This window comes from Panthera uncia (genome assembly GCF_023721935.1).
Source record: "Panthera uncia isolate 11264 chromosome A1 unlocalized genomic scaffold, Puncia_PCG_1.0 HiC_scaffold_16, whole genome shotgun sequence".
NCBI classification, from domain to species: Eukaryota; Metazoa; Chordata; class Mammalia; order Carnivora; family Felidae; genus Panthera; species Panthera uncia.
In genome coordinates, this window is record NW_026057576.1 from 79,433,673 (window position 1) to 79,454,717 (window position 21,045).

At 56.3% G+C, this 21,045-nt stretch overlaps 2 protein-coding genes across 6 annotated transcripts in view; one reads left to right on the top strand and one right to left on the bottom strand.

Annotated features, from left to right (window-relative positions):
- The window catches only part of TFDP1 (transcription factor Dp-1), a 39,827-nt gene extending 26,410 nt beyond the window's left edge, over nucleotides 1–13,417 (top strand). For all 5 annotated transcript variants that reach the window (XM_049647280.1, XM_049647279.1, XM_049647277.1 and 2 more), the window contains 9 exons: nucleotides 835–941; nucleotides 3,677–3,798; nucleotides 4,922–5,087; nucleotides 5,421–5,564; nucleotides 6,122–6,190; nucleotides 7,828–7,979; nucleotides 8,668–8,834; nucleotides 9,510–9,585; nucleotides 12,306–13,417. In XM_049647280.1, the coding sequence (XP_049503237.1) occupies nucleotides 835–941; nucleotides 3,677–3,798; nucleotides 4,922–5,087; nucleotides 5,421–5,564; nucleotides 6,122–6,190; nucleotides 7,828–7,979; nucleotides 8,668–8,834; nucleotides 9,510–9,585; nucleotides 12,306–12,453 (1,151 nt within the window). In that variant the 3' untranslated portion in view covers nucleotides 12,454–13,417. The remainder of the gene's footprint in view (nucleotides 1–834; nucleotides 942–3,676; nucleotides 3,799–4,921; nucleotides 5,088–5,420; nucleotides 5,565–6,121; nucleotides 6,191–7,827; nucleotides 7,980–8,667; nucleotides 8,835–9,509; nucleotides 9,586–12,305) is intronic.
- A 1,141-nt stretch (nucleotides 13,418–14,558) lies between these two features.
- On the bottom strand, nucleotides 14,559–20,786 carry ATP4B (ATPase H+/K+ transporting subunit beta). The gene is made up of 7 exons (XM_049647282.1): nucleotides 20,586–20,786; nucleotides 19,764–19,892; nucleotides 17,846–17,959; nucleotides 17,535–17,734; nucleotides 16,604–16,660; nucleotides 15,274–15,372; nucleotides 14,559–14,720 (listed from the first exon to the last, which is right to left on the bottom strand). Exons 1-7 carry the CDS (start codon nucleotides 20,695–20,697, stop codon nucleotides 14,559–14,561), a joined length of 873 nt encoding a protein of 290 aa, XP_049503239.1. The 5' UTR covers nucleotides 20,698–20,786.
- Between the last annotated feature and the right edge of the window lie 259 nt (nucleotides 20,787–21,045).

Consider the following 21,045-nt stretch of genomic DNA (forward strand, 5'->3'; position numbering starts at 1 on the left):
CCCCCCCCCCCCCCCCCCCCCCCCCCCCCCCCCCCCCCCCCGCCCCCGGCCCCGGGGCTCCTTTAGGGCCACTGCTTCCTGTTCGTGTTCTCTCTGCCTTTGATGCCAGCACCACAGGGCTTTATTTTTTACATTTTGAGTTTTTATATTTTTGCTTTATTTGATTTTTTTATTTAATATGTAAAATGAAATGTTTTACCATTTTTATTCTCTGTTGTGTCTTCAGCACCGAGGACAGAGCAGGCACACAGAACTCTTTGCAAACACCTGTTGAAGGAGGGGATTTGTCTCCTCATGTACCCTCCCCCTCCTTTGTGAGGAGACTGACTGTGTCTTCAGAGAGGCAGCAGCATCCTCATGGGGCATTTTTCTTCCTAGAAACAGACACTTGACTCTGCTGCTCCAGGAAAAAGAATGTTAGATTTCTAAACTAGTTTTGCAAACATATAGTGAAATGCTGGAATATAGTGGCTTCTAATTTGAAGACTATAATTGTCGCAGAATTGTAGGCTTTCAGAGCTGCTCTCCCAGGCTCTCTAGTCCCCCTGGAACATTCTGTAGGTGAGCAGGCAGCCCCCTAGGGCTCAGGGCAGGTTGGTGATGTGCCTGGGGCTGAGCCCCATCCCAGGGACATGAGAGCACCCAGGAGGGCCTGGTGGTCACGTCCACACGGACAAGGGTTCAACTTAGTAGCAGGATCTGCAACTGACCCACAGATGGGAAATGATAAAAGTAGGGAAGGTAAGAATCTGATTGGAAGCGTCATCATCCTGAAGCTGTCCCCTGCAGCCTTAATCCAGAAGGGCCCTCACCTGTTACCTCCTTGTCTTGTAGGCGTGGTGTCCTTGGTCGCCGTCCACCCCTCTACGGTGAGCACGCTGGGGAAGCAGCTCCTGCCAAAAACGTTCGGACAGTCCAATGTCAACATTGCACAGCAAGTGGTAAGGGGCCCTGGGCTGGCGGGCTGGAGGGTTCTGGATGGAGATGCGCTCCCTCTCAAGTGCCCACAGCGCTGGGATGGCCACCTGCCTCACGCTTCAGGAGCATGTACCTGTGGAGTGTGTTGCTTTCCTGGCTCGGGCCCTGCGTCTGCCCCACAAGCTCAGAGGGTACATCACTCCCTTGCTTAGGAAATGAGGGTGGTGTCCTTGTGGAGCCTGCAGTGGTTTCAGGGCTCTGTGGGCCGTCAGGTGCCAGGACAGGTGTGTCCCTGCTCTGAGGACCATGCTGGGTGCCTCCCACGGATTGATCCCCTGTGGGACTCGGCCCTTGCTCACGGGGCTCTGGTCACACTGAAGCAGCCCCAACTCTGGGCGTGAGCAGCATGGAGAGCAGGATGTTCGCTGCCCTCCTGAGTGCCCGCTTCTGGGTGAGCGTCCCCTGCAGCTGAGGACGTGCCCTGTCACTTACCCTGTCAGTGAAGCGTGACTGCTTTTCTAGCAGAGTTGCTGTGGGTTTTTCAAAGCAATAGTATGTCGAAGTCCTAGACCATTTTTGGCTCATCACACCCTTTTAATAAATGTCTTTCTGATATAAGTTAAATATTCTACTCTATGTTTTATTCTGTAACTCATTTTATTTTTAGGTGTTACGTATTCTAGCAGCTTCAGCTTGTGAAACCTTCTTAATTATAGGATCAGTTCTGCTTTCACGGCCAGGGTGCATAGTATGGAGGAGAGTTAACGAGGATTTTTCTAACGGTGCCTCACCCTTGGTCAGTCTGGGAGTTAAGTCCCAGTCTGGGTCAGGCTGTTTCCAGGTGGAGCTAATGATGGTAACTCCTCCTTGGCAGATCCAGCGCTAGGAGCTACAGCTCACACGCTGTAAGGCGTCCCTCAGCCTTCATCTGCCAGCGGGTTGATGGTGAAAGGGTTGGTACATTGTGACCCGAGAGCCCAGGCTTTGTCTTCATGTGATGTGAATGTGCTCAGGCTCTCGAGGAGCTCTGCCCTGGCCCCGCCTGAGGCAGTGCCCATGGGCACGGCTTCCAGGAGAGTGGATAAGACGAGCGGGGCAGAGCGAGGACAGTTTCCTTTTCCCCCAGTGAGGCCATGCTCACAGTGAGCAGCTCAGCGCGCCTGCTGTGTTCTCATTGTAGAATAGATGCACCGAGAGGTCCAGCTGAGGGAGGGGAAAGGGCGAGGGTGCCAGCTGCGGGGCCCAGGCCAGATGTCAGGAGCCCTCTTGTGACTCTCCTGCCTGTCCACGTGGGCGCTGGTGTCCTAAATCTGCTCTCCTGAGAGTGTAACCAACCAAGTCCTTGTAAAACGTGTCCAGTAATAGCCATGAGTGACGGGTGTCCGTGTTTCCCAAACTGTTGACCCTGAGCCATGGCTAAAGCACGTTCTCCACAGTGACCTAGGGCCCCGTGAACATACGCATTCATTTAACAGAAACAGAAGGTTCACAAGGCACATCTCCTGTCTGGGGATTTGTTCTGTCTTGTCCTCTTTTTTTTCAGAAAGCTTGCTATTTGATTTCATGGCTTTTGAACAAGGGTGGTCTCCAGTTTGGAAAGCACTGTGATGAAACTTTGATTATTGGAAATGAGAATTAAAATAGAAAGAAATTGAGTTGAGCATTTTTCTTTCTATGGTTGATAAGTCTTTAGCTCTGACAGGAGACCTGTCCCATGGCCACAGCACATTCATCCCGCTAAGAAGGGGTGCAGGAAGCATCCCCCTGGCCTGAACGGTGGGCCTGGTAAGTCCCTAAGGCTGCACCCGTCCCCACAAAGGGCTGCCCTGGCACCTGGTGCCCCAGCACCTGGTGCCTGACCTTGACTCGTTCGACAGTGTCCTCGTGTCGCTAAGCTCTTGGCTGTGCAGAAACTGGGAGGTACTGTTCTGACCGTTCTTGGTGTGGGTGGAGTCTCGTACAAGATCCTGGAAAATGGACATATTTACTGGGCTCTACGCAGCAATGACTGTGTCCCCCATGTGAATATTTGCGTATTAATGGATGGGGCCAAATTCTAAGTCCTTGTCAAAGACAAACCAGGCTTCCCCTTCCTTTGGTGCGGAGATGGCGTGGGGCGCTCAGACTCAGCCGCCCTGCGTGCAGAGTGGGTCACACTTGCTCCCAGTGCTAATTGCCTCCCTCCTCCCTGCCCTGCACTATTTGGGGTGCCGGGCCCCCACAAGCTGCCGCCGGGATGAGGCTCCCACATGTGGATGGGCTGGTGGGGCACTGCGAGCCCTGCCCTGTGACCCCTCTGTTCTGAGAGTTTTTCTATTTGCGTTTTGGCCTGACTTCACGCCTGGAAGACAGAATTTCACCCTTGTCCATGTCATGAAAAGGATGGGGAAAGTAAACTAGGGCAAGCGGAATGGGGGGCGTTCCCTGAGGCTTGCGTGGCACGCCCCACTGTTAACCACGTCAGCCACCATTAAGCACGGCCTCCTCGGGTGGGGCGTTTTCTGCTGCTCTTGTTGGACGGGGAGGATGCCTGAGGTGGCTGAGGGAAGCGACGGTTCAGAACCTGAGAACTGACACCTGAGATAATGGCGCCCGTGGCTACAGCATCAGCCCTTGGGTGTTGCTCACACACCGTGTTCTCCCCAATCTTCGTGGCTCGAGAGACTCAGCAGTGGCTGGAGATGATGGGGAGTAAGAATGGCAGGGTCACGTGTGGGAGATTTCTGATTGTGCTCTGAATTGTCTCTTTTGACTGTAGGTAATTGGTACGCCTCAGAGACCTGCAGCGCCCAACACTATCGTGGTAGGAAGCCCACACACCCCTAACACTCACTTTGTCTCACAGAACCAGCCTTCAGACCCCTCACCTTGGTCTGCCGGGTGAGCACATTGCCTAGACTTGTACCCCCAGCTCTCTGGGCCACGCGGGCCGGCCGCCACAGCCAAAGTCAGGGCACGCTTTTCCTCAAAAAGGAGAAGTCTGGCTGCAGGGGAGCGCCCCCACGGTTCGGGGGGGCCACACTGTAAAGGGTGGGGAGTCGCCCCTGCCCCACGGTTCGGGGGTCCACACTGTAAAGGGTGGGGAGTCGCCCCTGCCCCCATGGTTCGGGGGTCCACACTATAAAGGGTGGGAGTTGCCCCTGCTCCATGGTTTGGGGGGGGGCCACACTGTAAAGGGTGGGGAGTCGCCCCTGCCCCCATGGTTCGGGGGGTGCTGCACTGTAAAGGGTGGGGAGCTCTTGGCGGAAGAAGAGGAGGAAGCTGGCTTCTCCACGCTGCAGTAACTTTGACGCTTTTTCCGTTGTCTGCACCGCAAAGTAGCGTCTAGGGAGCACGGATCTCAAAGCCTCACCCGCTGCAACGCTGTAACTCGGCTGTTCCACGGGTGACACCCCATTGGATGGTCCCACCACACTGTCACTTTGACCCTTTCCTCCAGTAAAGGCAGCCAGTGAGAAAACGATTGTACTCGAAGGTCAGCTCTGTGACTTTCCTTAAAAACAAAGACTTTTGGAATTATGTCTGTATTGGTCCTAAAGCAAAAACCATCATTCCCTGAATCATCCATTGAGAAACTCAGAGCCACCCTTTCCTTGCTGTGGTGACTTAAGTTGAGATGCTGGGTTCCCCCCAGTCTGAAGTGCCCTCCAGCCCTCAGTGTCGGTGGCTGAAAGCTTACATCCTCCCCCAGAATTCTTAAATTTGCAGTGAAACGCCCACCATCCCTGTGTCAGTTGATGTGCTCTTAAGCAGCGGTGTCAGTGCGTCTGTGCACATCCGGCGTCCGCCTGTCCCGGGGGCCGACGCATGTGTGAGGCCTGGCCCTTAGAGGAGGGAGCCTCGGCCCCATCACCGTGCGCAGCAGTCTGCAGATGAGCCAGGTCCCTGGGTGTGTGCGTGGGGGCTCGGCCTCACCCCGCTTGCCGGGCCTGTGGGTGAGCGTGTTGCTGCGACACGGATGCTGAGGGTGCTGAGGGCGCTGCCATTCCTCTGTGTTTTGAAGGAAGCGGCACCGGAAAGGGGAGAAGAACGGGAAGGGCCTGCGACACTTCTCCATGAAAGTCTGTGAGAAGGTGCAGAGGAAGGGGACCACGTCCTACAACGAGGTGGCCGATGAGCTGGTTGCCGAGTTCAGTGCCGCCGACAACCACATCCTACCGAATGAATCTGTGAGTGTGCGCTGCGTGGCGGGGAGGCCCGGTGTCTCGGCGCCCGCTGGTGTTTTCTGAAGCAATTTGAGACACACACACACACACGAGTCAGAGAACCACACTGAAGAGTGTTCCTGACCTACCTGGGGTGCGGCGCCCTCTCGCCCCAGATCCAGTCGTGCGCGGGCTCTGACTCTCCCTTCACATTCCGTGGGGACGCGAGGAGTGAGTGACTCACCACCGCTGGTGGGTTGCTGGGTACCATCTTGAGTGTGTCCGGGTCTGCTGTTGAGGTGTTTCCCTGGGAACTGTTCTGGATGGTCTGGAAAACTCCTGCTCTGCCCTCCCCAGGCTTATGACCAGAAGAACATAAGACGACGAGTCTATGACGCCTTAAATGTGTTGATGGCCATGAACATCATCTCTAAGGAGAAAAAGGAGATCAAATGGATTGGTCTGCCCACCAACTCGGCTCAGGAATGTCAGAATCTAGAGGTATGTGGCTGACCCGTTATTTTCCATGGTGCCCTGTAGGTGTACCCCAGAGCAGCGTGTTTGGTGCGGACGTTTGTGTGGGCGCCCCGTGGGTGCCCGCTTGGGGTCTGGTGCTGTGGGTGCCCCGTGGGTGCCTGCTCGGGGTCTGGTGTTGTGGGTGCCCCGGGGGTGCCCGCTCGGGGTGTGGTGCTGTGTGTGCCTTGCCTGGACCAGGGGTCCGCCTCTTCCCCGTGCCCCCCGCTTGCCCGCCAGATGTTGGTGTGTGGCCCATCCAGCTCGTCTGTGCTCTGTGGGCCCCAGCCCAGTCGAGGGCGGTGCACCCAGCGGAGGTAAATTCTGAGTCCTGGCTTGTGGGATTTGAGTTTTATATCAACCGTGTCCAGAAAACGAGAGAAGACAGAGAAGGGTGTGTTGTTCTGAGACTGAAGAAACGCCCCCGTGTCCCATCCCACGGGCCACGTCCCTTCTAGACTGTTTCCCCGCCAGGAGATTCCTGGCAGGCCTGTCCTGCGGGACACTGTCAGATGCATTGTGACGGTGTGGTCTTTGTCTTGAAGGTGGAGCGGCAGAGGAGGCTGGAAAGGATAAAGCAGAAGCAGTCTCAGCTTCAGGAGCTCATCCTGCAGGTAACGGCCCTGCTCGCAGCAAGCGCCCCTGCGCCCACATAGTGTCCTGGCCAGCTCACGTGCAGGACGGAGGGCGGGAGGGCGCGTTCACACGGCTCACCAGTGTTGTCCTGAGTGCTGTGTGTCATGCACCTTGCTTAACGGACTCTGTCACAGGCGCACGAATAGGAGACGTAGTGCAAGCAGGGTCGTACTGCCCGCAGCCTCGGAGCGGGTCCTCAGTGGGTAAGAAGGGATCCGATCGTTCATGAAATCCCTGCTTTGAGAGTTTGAATGCACCCGCTGGGCTCCTGCACAGGCGTCGCAGACGTGAACTCTAGACGTGGGCCTTGTTCCCAGAGAGAGTGCGTGTGAGCAAACGTGTAGTGTGTGTGCTGGTTGTTACAGAGTCTAAGTGGCAGGAGGGATGCACTTTGGAGGGTAGCACGTGAGCCTTCCCTAGGACAGGTACGAAGCACGTTCTGGGGTGTGATGGCGAGTGTGGGTCAGAGGTCAGCACCCGTGGTTGGTGGGTGGCACCGTCCCCTGCTCCCGCAGAGATGTCCACAGGTAGGGCCCTCGTCCCTGTATGGTCCTGGAGATGTCTGTTCTGGGTTGGAAGGAGAAACGGAGCTTGCTGGAGGGGTGGCCAGTCCCTGGATTGAGGCTGTGGTGTTGGGACCGTCTGGCTGGGCCCTGGGAGCGGGGGGGAGGGGAAGTCCAGTGCAGGGAGGTCAGCTGCCACAGAAGTGCTGGGTGGTCAGGAAAGGGAAGATAACTTAGTGATTTATTGAGGTGCCCTGTACCCCAAGGGCAGTGAGACCACAGGCCCTGTGGTCAGGTTGGAGGGTGTGGGGGAGCCCTGGGACCCTGGGGGGAAGTGTAGGGAGGTCTCAGGACAGACAGGCCCAGCAGCTGAGGTTGGGAGATCTCTGAACAGGGAAAAGTCCAGGAGGGGCCAGCAGGGAGGTTGGGATGCCTGCTGGCCCCGCACCTGCAGACCACGGCGGAGGCTGAACGTCTTGTCCCGCTGGGCGGTCTGGGTGTGGGGGTACCCTACCTGAGCCTCAGTGTCTCCTTCGCCCCAGAGGAGGTCTCCTGTGGTGGGAATGCTTTGCTGGGCAGGAAGGCGGGAAATCAGCACCCCCCGCCCCCATCCTTCTGCTCGGTGAGCACCGAGGCACCAGGCCAGCTGGGGAGGGAGGGGCGCTTTCTGCCACAGCAGTGGGAGGGTCATCCTGAAGGTGCTGTCATTTTGGGGCTGAGCACCTGTGTCCCCAGAGAGCCCTGCCCCGGCGGTGTGCTGGCATTTGCTCCTCTGGGAGGTTCTGGGTGTGTGGCTGCATGTCTGCCTTCTGGGGTGGGGTGCATACAGGGGACAGGCCGGTCTTGGGGATGTTTCTGTCTTAGAGGTGTGAGCACCTGCATCCGTTCTCCTCGGGGTGTGTGCTTTTCTTCAGGGTGTGCTTTCTCTGCTGGGCCCTGATGCCCTCTCCGCCTCCCCCCCTCCCTGCCCACTGTCCTCTCTGACCTCTCAAGGGGCTGACCCCTGTTTCTGTGCTGTGCGGCCGGGGGTGGGGTCGTTGGGGACTCCTGTGGACAAGGCCTTAGATCGAGGCAGCTGGTGTGAGCGGCTGGCGGTGGCTCCTCTTTTGTAGCAAATTGCCTTCAAGAACCTGGTGCAGAGGAACCGCCAGGCAGAGCAGCAGGCCAGCCGGCCGCCCCCCCCAAACTCGGTCATCCACCTGCCTTTCATCATCGTCAACACCAGCAAGAAGACTGTCATCGACTGCAGCATTTCCAATGACAAGTAGGTAGTCCCCGGAGGGCCCTCCCACCCCCCCAGGTCCCAGCTGAGGCTCAGGTCGGAGTGGAGGATGCCACTCTCACAGTTAGGAAAGACAGAGTGCGTCTGCTTGCTCGTTTGTACAAGTACTGACTCTGATTATTAAGTACAGTCTTTTAGCATAATTAAGTTACAGACTCATTTCTCACGTCCCTGGTTATAAACATTTGTCTTTTAAAAGGAAAACAGGGGCCCCTGGGGGGGCTTAGTAGGGTGAGCATCTGACTCTAGGTCTCGGCTCAGGTCATGATCTTGGGGTTCACGAGTTTGAGCCCCTGCATCAGGCTCTGCTGACAGCAGGGAGCCTGCTTGGAACTCTCTCTCCCTCTCTTTCTGCCCCTCCCCATTCACACTCACTCTCCCTCTCTCAAAATAAATGGATAAACGTTTAAAAAATACATAAAAGGGAAACAGATAAAGTCTGAGGTGTTGTTACTAGCACACCTGTTTAAACATCCAGAGAGCTTGTTCACTGGGGGGTGCTGCGGGCAGCGCAGAGTGGAGCCCGTGGGTTTGGCAGGACAGCAGATAAAAAGGGGCCCAAGTGAGGTTGGGGTGAGGGGCGTTCCCGCTGAGGGGACTGGAGCCACTCCTGCCCCTCCCTGTCTTGAAGATGGCAGGTGACTCCCTTTCTGGGGGTGACTGTCCCCAGGTTCGAGTACCTGTTCAACTTCGACAACACGTTTGAGATCCACGACGACGTTGAGGTGCTGAAGCGCATGGGAATGGCCTGCGGCCTGGAATCTGGCACCTGCTCTGCCCAGGACCTGAAGACAGCGAGGAGCCTGGTGCCCAAGGCACTGGAGCCCTACGTGACAGGTCAGTCATGTCTGCGAGCCACGGGGGCCCCACCCTAGCCTGGGACGTCTGGCGAGAGCAGGGACGGCCTGGGCGGGAGGGCTGGGGCTGTGGGGGTAGGGGGAGTGTGGCATGGGGAGGCCACAGCGGTGTGCTGTGGCTTTGCCGGTGTAGTTGACGCGATGAAGGTGCTAAGTGAGGGTTTCACCTTCTGGGTGCAAGTGGGGTGGGGCTGGAGGTCTCGCAGGCAGGACGGCCCCCCCGACCCCCAGAGGGCCGTCGGTGCCCCCTGCCAGGTGACCCAGCGTGGCCTCCTCCTGACTCAGGGGCGAGGAGCTGTGTGCCTGGTGAGCTGAGAGCTGGTCCTCTCACTGCCTTCCCTTCTGGGGACTTCTCTGCTGAGCACCAAGGCCATGGCCACAGAGGGAAGGGGCTTTGTGGTGAGAGAGCTGTGGCGGGGGCTGTCCCCCAGAGGTGCTGGGCTGGATTGGATCCCCCGGGCGCCTGCCACCCCCCAGGGCCCTGGACAAGTCCCTGGCACTGGCTACACTCTGGCACACCCACTCAAGCCAGCAGTCACGGTTGGTCCCTCTTGGGGAGGAAGGTGCTCGGGGGTCCGGCTGTCCGGCCCGTGGCCGCCTGGTTGCAGCGCGAGCCTCCACCTGTGACCTTTGCTGCGTTTTCTTCTCTTCTCAGAGATGGCTCAGGGATCGATCGGAGGGGTGTTCGTCACATCGGTGTCCACCTCCAATGGCACGAGGCTTTCTGCCAGGTGACCGCGGCTCTGGACGGGGCGGGACCCCACACGCAGGCCAGGCACAGCTCACAACACAACCCTGTTGTTGCCTCTTAACACACTTGGGGCCACAACGTGCACAGAATTTTGTTCCCTGCTCTCTTCAATTTGCCATTTACTGTAGTAGTTTTTGTGTGTCACTAAAGGAGCTTTATTATTTAAACCATTGGGTGTTAGTCTTTGGTCCAGCCGTCCCACGGAACAGAATTATGTTGTTCCTGGGTATTTATCTTAGGTTTTTAAAGATTAATATAATTTTTTCTCTATTGACAAAACAGGGTTTTATTAACTTTCACGGTATATTAGGTTACACGTTACCCATATTACCTTCTGTCAGTCCTACATAATGATAAATGTTAAATTTTTTAAAATATAAGGTAGACAAGCAGTCTGTAGGTTCAACAAAGTGGGATGGATCTGATCTGATAAAGGACAGTGTAGCTTTCTGTGGCCATCACGCGACTCCTGGGTTCTGTGGCACCTGCACTGAAGTCTTTGGTGGGGTGTCTGGCCCCTGTCAGGGTTAGGTGGAGGTCAGCTCCCTCCCTCTGCCTGTGTGCCTGTGCGTGCGTGCATGTGTGTGCGTGTGTGCAGTAGTCTGTGTGATGCTGATAACCAGTTATTGCAAGAGGCAGAATTTGGGTATTTTTTAGCTTTTCATGTTCATGAAATTGTTTTTACTGATTAAAGTTTCAGAGACGCACATCAGCTTTTACATGAGGGAAGCAAAGCCATTACCATTTCAGAAGAAAAACCAACTTAAACACCAGCCTGACATTTACAAAAGCGCAGTAATTTGCTGGGCAGTTGGGTGGTTCCCACTTAGAAAAGAGGCTGCAGTTTGAAGCAGCCTTAGGGCTAAATTTTTGGCCTTTTCTGATGTTTGCGAGGCTGGGTTTCCCAGTTGTGGGGTTCCTTTGTCAAAGAGCATAATGATGAATGGTCCTCATCGTACCGTGCGAACAAATCCTAACTAGCGAGGGGCATGTCTGCTTGCGCGTTAGAGAAAAGCATCGCCGTGCCCCAGCTCTGGCCTGGGGCAGAGGTGGGGGCAGTGCCCTCAGGGCCCCGTCCATGCTGGCCCGCCAGAGCCGTCCACGCTGGCCCACCAGAGCCGCCCTCGGCAGTCATTCCGCGCCTAAAACGCGTGTCCTGCACAGCTCTGCCCCCACGTTCTGTGCTCTCAAAGCAGCTGCAGGCCTTCTAGGCTGGTGGCGGAGGGGTACCCGAGTCCTGCACGCTTGCAGGAGGTGACCGGCCAGAATCTGGGGGATCTCTGTGCAGCTCTGCGTTGCAGGCTGGAATCCCTTTAGTGTCTGATGTCTCTTAGGGTACTTTTCTTGTTGCTAGACCCAAATACCAAGGAATCACAGTGACTTTTGACAACAAGTGTCTGAACAGGTCACACGGGTGTGTGCACCTCTTAGTGGGTGTGGGCAGTCACCTTTCGGGGCCCCAGGACTGTGTCTGCTGCCTTGTGTCTGACCCACTCTGTGCCAGGGGCCGCCTGAACCCAGAGGTGTTTCCTCAGGACCCAAGTTTTTAAAATCTCTCTGTTCTAGGCCAGGGTCTTGCCTGAGGCACTGGTGCCATTTGGGGCTAGATGACTGTCCTGCATGCTGCCCGGTGCCTTGTTGATGTGTTTGGTGGCACCCTTGGGCCCAGGTGCCAGTAGTCACCCCCCTCACACCCCATGTGACAGCCAGAGATGATTACGTGTCCCCTGCTGAGACTCTCAGGGCCCAGTGCCAACATAGATGGGTTCCAGACGCACGTCTGAGCAGGCCTGCTTCCCTCCAGCACCCAGCCCTGCGACTCCACCTCTCTGGGCCCCTGCTCCCTGCCCTGCCGACCCCACTGGCCTTCAGAAAGTGCCATTTCATGAAATGGTAGAATTTCATGTGTGGGGTCCTGGGGGCTGTTCCTGGAAGTTCAGGTTGCAGAGTGTGTGAGACTCATGTGTTACAGCTCTGCTCCCAGGGCTCCGCATGGTACAGGGCAGGGGGTGGTGGTGGTGGTGGTGGAGTGTGGGCCTGGGGTGTCCTTTACACACGCACGCACACACAAGTGCATATATATACCATCGCAAGGCAGTACACATGCACGCATGCAACCACACGTGCACATGACTACACACGTGCATATACAACCACATATGTGTATACACGTGCACACAACCACATGCATGCATGCATACACACATGTGCATATACAACCACACACAACCACATACGTGCATACATGTGCACACACAACTATGCACCTGCATATACAACCACATACAGTCACACACGTGCATACATGTGCACACACATACATAGCCATGCACATAACACGTGCACACACAACTCGCTGGGCACCCCCGTGCGCTGCCATCTGGAATGCCTTGCTTTGGAGGGCTCCATGTCCTTTTTGGGGCCCCTTTTTCCTCACCTGTTGTCCCCTCCCTCCTGGAGATCCAGGAGGTCACAAGTACGAGGCCTGGAAGAAGGACCTGTGGTTTCCAGTTTGAGCCTGTCGGGGCTTGGTTTGTGATGTCATGACAGATATTGTGGCCCTGCCGGCGTTGCCTCGTGTGCGGTGATCTTTGTCTTGAGGAGGGGCTTGGGGTGAAGCGCCAGCTCGGCGGGAGCGGACGTGGGGGCGCCCCACTCGGGCTGCGTGCTGCTGACCGCCTTGTCTCCTTGTTCCCGCAGCGACCTGACCAATGGTGCGGATGGCGTGCTGGCCACGAGCTCCAGCGGGTCCCAGTACAGCGGCTCCCGGGTGGAGACCCCCGTGTCGTACGTCGGGGAGGACGAGGAGGAGGACGACGACTTCAATGAGAATGAGGAGGAGGACTGACACCCGCGGCCGGCCCTCACAGTCCGCGTCGGGAGAGACTGCTTTTGGTGTGGGCTGGGTTCCTCCTTGGCCCCTCCCGAGGAGACGCCAGAGTGGGCGAGGGCTGCGTTCCACGGGGGCTTGGGGCGCGCTGGGGCGCCGGCCACGACGCAGGGCCTCTCTCCGCTGTCCAGGATCTTGTTTGCGTTGTCTGTCTGTAGCTCAGAGTTCACTTTGCCCCTTGGTTCTTGCTGAGTGTGCCTCCTCCCACAGCCCGCCGGCAGCCGCGGACGGTGCCGGCCGAGCCCTGCTCTTCAGCCTTGGGCCACGAATTGTATTAGGACTTTATTTTCCCTTAAATTATATTGACTGTGTGACTCCATCAAGTTTGTTCATTTTTTTTTTTCCTCTATGTTGCAGCAAATTGCGAAGTTCTTTATTTGTTTTTGTTTTGTTTGGTAAAAGTTCACTGCCGTGCTGGTGCAGCTACGAAAACTGGAGGGCTTGGAGCGGCGTGTGGCTTGCGGTGAGGCCTGCCTGATTTCTCACAGGCGGCGTCTGCAGACTTTACTATATAGTTGTTTACACACCTACACGTCTGTCGTCTAAAGACGCAAACGGAAACAAACGTCGTATTTGTTTCGTGAGCATCTTCCTATAATCTACGATAAAGTTGACATTAAATATAGAGAATGTTCTAACAGTTTTTTAACTCAAAATTTGTCAATCATTTTTAATAGTTCTTTTTTTATAAAAAGAAACGGAATTTCAGGACAGGCAGTAGTCCCTTTTAAAATTTATTCACAAAGAACCATTAACCGCACAGTTGCTGTTAGCTGCCTGTTCTACAACAATAGTCTTTTTATTGAAACACAAATAAACTTTTCTGTAATATTTTATGGAATATAAAGAGACTTTAATTGTTTGACTTGTTTAACTCGGCACTGTTAGTTTTTATTAATAAAACGCGCATGGGCATTTTAAACCAGCTCCGTGTTCCTCTAATTCACGATTATTGTGCGGAAGCTGCAGCGTGTGTCTTCTCGCTGAGCGAGGACAGTCACCGGGCTGCACACAGAGCGCCCCTCACCCTCCTCCTGAGTCCTCAGAGCTGGGACAGGTTCTGGGCTGTTGAGTCTCAGAAAGAATAAGATCGTCAGAGAAGAAAGGACAGTTCACCATCTTAACTTGAACCAGCTGAGAAAACCCACCAGTGTTTTGAAGCCACAGGCCTTGCAAGGGAGCCCACAGTCCCGTGGGTGGATGTGGCCACCTGCCTGCTCTGGCCGGTCATGACTTCCCTCAACTGCCCTGAGGGCCAGGGGGCCACTGAGTTCTGGCGCCCTTTGCCTGCTATGTGCGGGCGGGACCCCCAGACAACGTGTGGGGTGCTTGCATGGGAGTAAGACATCAGGCCGCATGCGATACTAGGGTGGGAGGCGGGGTTGCTCTGGGACAGGGGGCTTGTTTGGCCACAATGCTCCAGGTTTTTCTAGAGCAGCTGGCGGAGGCGGAGGTGTGCACCTTGGCAACCGCAGCGCCCTGACTTCCTCTGGGGTTTGCTATGCCCCACCTGCCACCTGATCGCCACCCGCTCGCCACCCCTCCTTACCAGCCAGAGCTCTGGCTCCTCAGCGTAGTCTGATTTCCCTGACTTGGGATTGAAACTTTAATAAGAGAGTTCTTAAAGAAAAAGTGACTTTTTTGTTATTTTTCCCCTTATCAGGAAAGACGTGACTATTGTATGTAGAGCAAAGTGTGACTTTAATGTGCTTTATTTGTACAGGGTAGGAATTGTGTCTTTAAAAGCAAGCCTTCCGATCGTCTGTCCTCGTGAGGCGTGTTTCTTGCTGACGTGGGTCCCAGAAATTGCAGAGGTCAGGGAAGCTGAGGCACAGTAAGGAGAGAGAAGTTCGGTTGGGGCGAGTATCTGGGCATCGTTAGTGGGTAACCACTGCCTCGGGGTCACCGTGTTGGCCCAGCGTTTTGATCCTCACTACGAATTCTGTGTCAAGGAGCAGAGAAGACTTAGCGAGAAGCCGTCGACTCCAGTGCTAAGTGCTTACAGGTCACAGCCTGTGGCTCTGGGCTGGCTTCCAGTGCTTGGCGGCCGGGCGCCCTGCTCTCTACTGCTGGATTTTGAGCTTGAACTCCACCTTCCCCTCGTAGGGATCGTGGGGGTTGTCAAATGTTACATGATCGGCCAGGATCTTGCACACGATGAGGACCTCCGTGTTTCTGGGGACGTTGAGAAGTTTTACAGCGACCAGAGGGTTGCTGTAGTGGGGCTGGAACAATGTGGGAAGACGGGAGGAAGCGAGAGTTAGAAACTGTGGCAGACATCCGGGCGGGCTGCTCGGAGGCGGTGCCCGCCTGCCCTATCTGAGCATGGCTGCCCTCACACCCTCTGCTGTGTGCCAGAACTCACAGGGACAGAGGGGTCTCTCTCCATGTAGGAACGAGGAGAGTTGGTCTGGGGGGTGAGACAGCACCAGTGACAAAGTTGGCCTCAAATTGTGCTTGATGAAAATTAGTTTAAAAATAAAACAGGAAAAATTAAGAGACTTGGAGGAAGTGCTTCAAAATGGATATGTGGTGTCACAACAGGATTTGGGAAGTGCTCGGAAGGTTAGAAGAATTAGGCTTGATATTTATGTTTTGTGTGAGAGCCTTGTGCTTTCCGGTAGTTACGGGCGGTGGGTTTGGGAAGTGCCCAGGGAGCTGTGTGGTCAGGATGGGCTGAGGCAGCCTGGTTTGTGGTGCAGGTGAATGTTGATGGCTGTCCTCACACCAAGCACGTTGCTAACTTTGAGACGGTTCTGCGGCTGGTGGCAGGCCTACCTGTGCTTTGCTCCCGTAGTAAGGGAAGTAGTGGAGGCTGAAGGTGCCGTTGGGTGGGAAGTACTCCACCTGCAGGGGCTGGGCGTCCTTTTGCTGGTCCTGGGGGCAGAGAGGCCACCACCTGGGTGAGGCAGGAGCTGGGTACATGTGTGTGCAGCTTGTGTGTGTCCTGCCTGGTTGTCTGTGTGTGTGTGCACGCAAACAGTTCATGTGCAGTTACCAGAGACCAGATCTGGTCTTTAGGATCAGTACTGAGATCCCATCGGGCACATAACCTATTATTTTGCCAAACTAAGGTCACTTTGGTGACCTATCAGAGTGAAGAATGTGCTGGTCTGTCTGTATACGGCAGTGAAAGCCGTGAGGCTGGGTGGGCTGGTTTTGCCAAAACTGGCCAAAAGTTTGTGTGACATCCTGGGGTAAGCACTGCTTTCTCGTTTCTCGTCATTGTCAGAGTCTGCGAACTGCCTGGCGGGTGGCTGGATTTCGTCAGAACACAGATGGAGAACACTTTGGTGTCTGTTAAAGCTCAGGTTGGCCTACATGTGTGGTCGAGTGACTACAGGAGGGCCCAGAGCGAGCCAGGGACTTGCCCACAAGAGACAGGCCCTGGAGGTAGGCGCTGCCCTAAGGGAGCCTCCTGTCGCAGCTGCCAGGGAAACAAGCTTTAGAAAATGATGAACGGAAGCAGTCTGTTTTTTTGTGCTTGAAAACTGGTTTTGCAGCGGGGCGGGGGTGGGGGGGGCTCAGCCAGTTAAGCGTCTGACTCTTGATTTTGGCTCAGGTCGTGGTCTCATAGTTTGTGACATGGAACCCTGCTTCGGGCTCTGTGCTGACTGTGGAGCCTGCTTGGGATTCTCCCTCTCTCTCTGCCCCTCCTCTGTGTGCGTGCTCTCTCTCTCTCTCTTTCTTTCTCTCAAAATAGGTAAATGAAAAAATTTTTAAAAAGCTGGTTTTTAGAAAAACTGGAGTGAATTCATGCCAACTCTTAGGAGCCCGAACACGTATGCTGTTAAACATCCATGGCTGTTGGTCACCTGGCATACGTGTAAGTAAATAAGAGAAAAAAAATGTAAAAAGGTACCTCGGTTTTTTCTAAACTGCCACCAAATACTTTGAAGCGTGTTAGTAACGTACTGTTCCAGACGCTTCTGGAAGCAGAACAGTAACAATGATACACTGTTTTTCTTACTCGGTTTTTGTGCCCTTAATGAAGCTGCTCTAAGTGATGGTTTGTGACGGTTGGTGCGACTGTGGATCCGGACGGTTGGGCTGGCGGCTGAGAGGAGCTTGGGGAGAAGTGGCTCCACCGCCACGGCCGCGCACTCACCAGGAAGGCGCAGTCCACCCTGGGCGCCGTGCTGTTGCTGGGGAGGAACTTGACGATCTGGAAGGGAAGGGCGTCCTTGTAGCTCTCCCGCCGGCTGTGTGTGTGAGGGGCCTGTCTGGCCTGGGGCTCCGTTGTCACCGCCCGCAGAGCCACTCCCTGGTGCTCCTTGGGGCCCTGGAGCGGGCGCGGCAGCTGCCCCCGCCGCCCGCAGCTCACCTGTGCTGCTCCCACGTCACGCTCTTTCAGTCTCCTGGGGTCTCGGCCTTCGGATGTACCTCCTTGTGCCTGGTGCCCAGGGCAGTACTGCCCTCCCCGCACGCCCTTCCCCTGCCAGGCGGTGACGAGACCCAGCAGGGACCCAGGAGCGTGTGTAGGGCACACACTCGTGGCCTCCCCGTCTCTTGGGAAGGGAGATAAATAGCGCTGGGCAGGTGTGGGGAGTCCCCAGACCGCACCTGTCGCCCAGTATGGAGCAGACACCCCTGGCCCTTCTGCCGTCGTCAGCCTCTGGTGGGATGTCCCCGTCCCCTGCACCGAGGCTGCATGGGCTGTGCTCTCCTGCGGCTCTCGCACTGGCCTGTCCAGCCTCCCTCATGCCTGGCAGAGGGTCCCTGGCCCATATTGAAAACCTCTGCTCTGGATTGTGTCCGGGTGCCCTCCCAGCACCTGTATGTGGCCCGGCTGCTGTCAAGCTGTTGTGCACACGAGCTGGACTCTGCTGCCCAGTGTCGAGGTGCTGCTGCTGTGTGAGCTGTTTTCAGGTCGTATCGGGGGGGAAGCTCAGGGCACGCTGAGCATAGGAACAGAGCAGGAGGGAAGAGCGGTGCGTGTCCCAGCCCCGCCACCGTGGACAGGGGCATGTGGGTCACGTGAGGGCCAGACCCCTGGCCTCCATGCCACGGCCGTCTCCACAGGCACCCTCAGGACTCACCCTGTTCATTTTAATCACAAAGCACGGCCTTCCTTCTGCGAAGCCGAAGTTGGGGTCCACCAGCCCTGAGCAATTTTGCAGCATGTCTGCTGTGAACTTGCAGGAGAACTTGGTGTGGTTGGGGGCCATGAACTTTTCCTGGAAGAAGTACTTCTCGGAGGTGCAGTTGATGCTGTCCTGCTGGGACTCTGGCGAGTAGCCTGCGGGGACACGTGCACTGGGGCTGGCTGGAGGGGGGCACAGCCCAGGCCCCTCCACGAAATTGTCTTGGAAGCGGGAAAAGCAGAGGCTGGAAGCTTGTTAAACTTCACCTGCCAGGAAGGTGTGGAGGGTGTGCACGAGGTCCACCCAGGTCCTGTTGTCGGAGACATTGTAGGAAATGTCCAGGCCCTTGTCCCCGTAGACATCTGGCCTCAAGGTCACCCCTGGGAAGAGAGCAGGATGCGTGTGACTCAGTTCCCCCCAAGGTGTTGGTCACACCCAGCCACGTGCTGCAGACTCCCACACACCGCTGTCTGGCCCGGCGGCCAAGCATGGGTTGCTGCGGTCCTCAGGGGCCCCCGTGCGAGGGGACAGTGTCTGTGTGTCCTCCGCAACAGTGGCTCCGCAGGGGCCCTGCCCGACTTGTCGGAACCATGCTAGGCGGAGTTGTATTTGAATACACATTTGAAAAATCTTCACTGGTTTTGATTAAAAGCAATTGACAACATGTTAATCGTACAAAAAGTCAGGATGCACACGTGTAGGGAGCGGCAGTGGTTGCCTGTGTGCGGGGGGCGTCCTCGCTTCTGTGAGCGTCAGACGCGCGACCCCGTGTGTGCCATAAATTGGATAAATGGGGTCCCACCACCCAGATTCCACTCTCCTCCTTCCGTGTCCTGATGCTGTCGTAAGTGTGTCGTCATCGAACTGTCCACAGATACCACGTGCTGTTTCCCTGTGTGAATGAAGCTGGCCCCTTTGACGTGGGGACTTTTTAGATACGTCAGCCGGTGTTCTGTCCTTTTGTGGACGCTGTGGGCGCAACGTCTGTGTGCAGATTCAGGTCAAACCCTGGCGAGGATCTGACCCAGGGGAGCGTGGGCATGCTGCACAGGGTCCTCTCTGCTGGCGCTCTCAGCCTGTTCGTGCGTGTCAGTGGTGGCTGCTCCCCCCCACCCCCCGGGCTCCGGGCGAAGCACGTGTGTCACGCATCACGCTCTGTTCTGCGGCCACCGTGAGCTTACCTGTTGCCTGGCTCTAAAAACGACGCCCAGTAGAGCACTGTGGTGTTGTGATGCCGGGTGAAGGGATTTCCCGAAGACCCCTGGGGTGGAGGGGCCTGCCTGGGGGAACACACGCCCCCCGGCTCTCACTGCTGGGTTTTCCTTTCCTCCCACAGGAAGTGGTGTGGCCGCTGGGCGTTTCTTGGGCTATTGCTTCCGTGGGAAGTGTAGGGACGCCACCCACGAGTGGTGAGAGTCTCCATAGTTGTGCTGGAAAGTGCGTTTTCCTCCTTCACTTCTTCCCCCTTCTCCCCCTGCCCTTTCTCGTTTGGTCTGTGCAGGCAGCTGGGCTAGGTCCAGAGGTGACTCCGGACACGGGGCTCGGCCTTTGTTCCAAGCGTCCTTCCCCACACGGGACGGCAGACCAGCTGCTCTTAGAGAACAGTGTGTTCTGAACCGAGCTCGTGTTTGTGGACGTGGTAACAGGAGAGGCCTCGGTGCAGACGTGCGTCCAGTGCAAGACAAAAGCCCTTTCCTCCCACCAAGCCCTCTCCTCTGGCTCCAGCCTCCCTGCTCGGTGCCTTCTCCCAGACGGGCCCTGTGCACCTTTGTCGGCATCTAAAGTGAGCGATGTGAACATGGTCCCTGTAACAAATCTGTTTTAACAATTAAAACAACAGCCAAAGTCTGACCGTAACCTGGGGCCACTGTCCTCAAAAGAAGCTGAGGGGCTGTCCATGCCTGGGGGGACCCCTTTAGAGTCCTGGGGCCCAGGGTGGGGCAGGAGGGTGTCCCCTTTAGAGTTCTGGGGCCCTGGTGGGAGGGTGTCCCCCTTCCGAGCCCTGAGGCCCCAGCGGGGATGGGAGGGTGTCCCCCTCAGAGCCCTGGGCCGTGGCATGAGTGGCCCCTCCTGATTGCCTCTCTGGGCTTTGTTCCTGAGGGTCTGTGTTCTGAGCCCGGGGCTCCCAGACTGCATGTGGCCTGACGCACTGGGTCCTGGGGTCCAGGCATGAGCCCCCCTTACCTGGTGACTTTAGCTGGTCTTGGTAGTCAGGTGTGTACGGGTCGAGTGTGCACATGAGTGTGTAAATGCACAGAGCAAAGATTGCGGTCATCACCACGTAGAAGGCCACATAGTAGAGGCTGATCCATACTGCAGGGAGGGGGGTGTGCAGTGTAAAGCTGCAGGTTTAACCACCTCAGTGCGCAAGGCAGTGGTGTTCACAGTGCATTCACACACAGTGCTGTGCAACCATCACGTCTGTCAGGTTCTAGAACGTTCTCCTCACCCAAGAGGTGCTCCGTACCCCTTAACAGTCTAAAAGTCATAAGTTTGGGGCGCTTGGGTGGCTCAGTCAGTTAAGCATCTGGCTTAGTTTCATCTCAGGTCATGATCTCACGGTTCGTGGGTTCGAACTGTGCGTCAGGCTCTGTGCTGGCAGCTCAGAGCCCAGAGCCTGTTTGGATTCTGTGTCTCCCTCTCTCTGCCCCTCCCCCGCTTGTGCTATGTCTCACTCTCAGAATAAATAAATAAACATGAAAAAAAATTTTTTAAATAAAAAAATAAAAATCGTAAGTTTTAGGAGCATAGCTTTAAAGATGCTGTTCTCAAGTCTGTGGCTTAACCTTTGCGGCCAGCTCTCAGATGATCCCACTTTGTCAGGGGGGCGTTGGAGCCAAAATGGGCCTTGGGTTATCTGGTTGGAGACAGGCAGCCTCCTGGGTCCTGGGTGCCTGGACAGCACAGCGTCCCCGTCCCCGCGGGCACACCCCCCACCCCACCACGTCCCCATCCCCGCGGGCACACCCCCCACCCCACCACGTCCCCGTCCCCGCGGGCACACACCCCACCGTGACAGCGTCCGGCCCAGCATCTGCCCGGTGTCCGGGTTCCAGCAGTAGCGCTGAAACTCCTCCATCCGCTGGCTGCATGACTTCTTCTCCTGCAGCGCCGCCATCGCCCCTGCGGATCAGGGAGCTCCCCACACCTGGCCTGAGGGGAGAAAGGTGGCCTGTGGGTTTTATAGTCTCCTCCCCTGAAGGTCAAGTCTCCGGGGAAAGAACCAGGGCGGTGATCACGCCTTGCTATCCAAACACAGTGGCTATCAGATGCCTCCTCGCCTCGCCACCCCTCCTCTCCGGATGCCCTTGGCCAAGTCCTTGTCTGCTCTGGCCCCTGGCACCTTGTTGAAATGCAGATTCTGACCCAGCGGGGGCTCCTGGTGGACTGTGCCTGTGGCTTTAGGACCCCGGTGATGCCCGGGGCACGCGTGGGCTGACAGCACGTCGGAATCACCGGGCCATAG

Excerpts from the sequence above, each read along its gene's own strand:
- ATP4B (XM_049647282.1), bottom strand. The coding sequence starts at position 20,697 with ATGGCGGCGCTGCAGGAGAAGAAGTCATGCAGCCAGCGGATGGAGGAG. Across the intron at positions 17,960-19,763 it reads AGACCAGCTAAAGTCACCAG|GGGTGACCTTGAGGCCAGAT; the intron begins GTAAGGGGGGCT and ends CTCTCTTCCCAG. Across the intron at positions 14,721-15,273 it reads ACTACGGGAGCAAAGCACAG|CCCCACTACAGCAACCCTCT; the intron begins GTAGGCCTGCCA and ends ACATTGTTCCAG.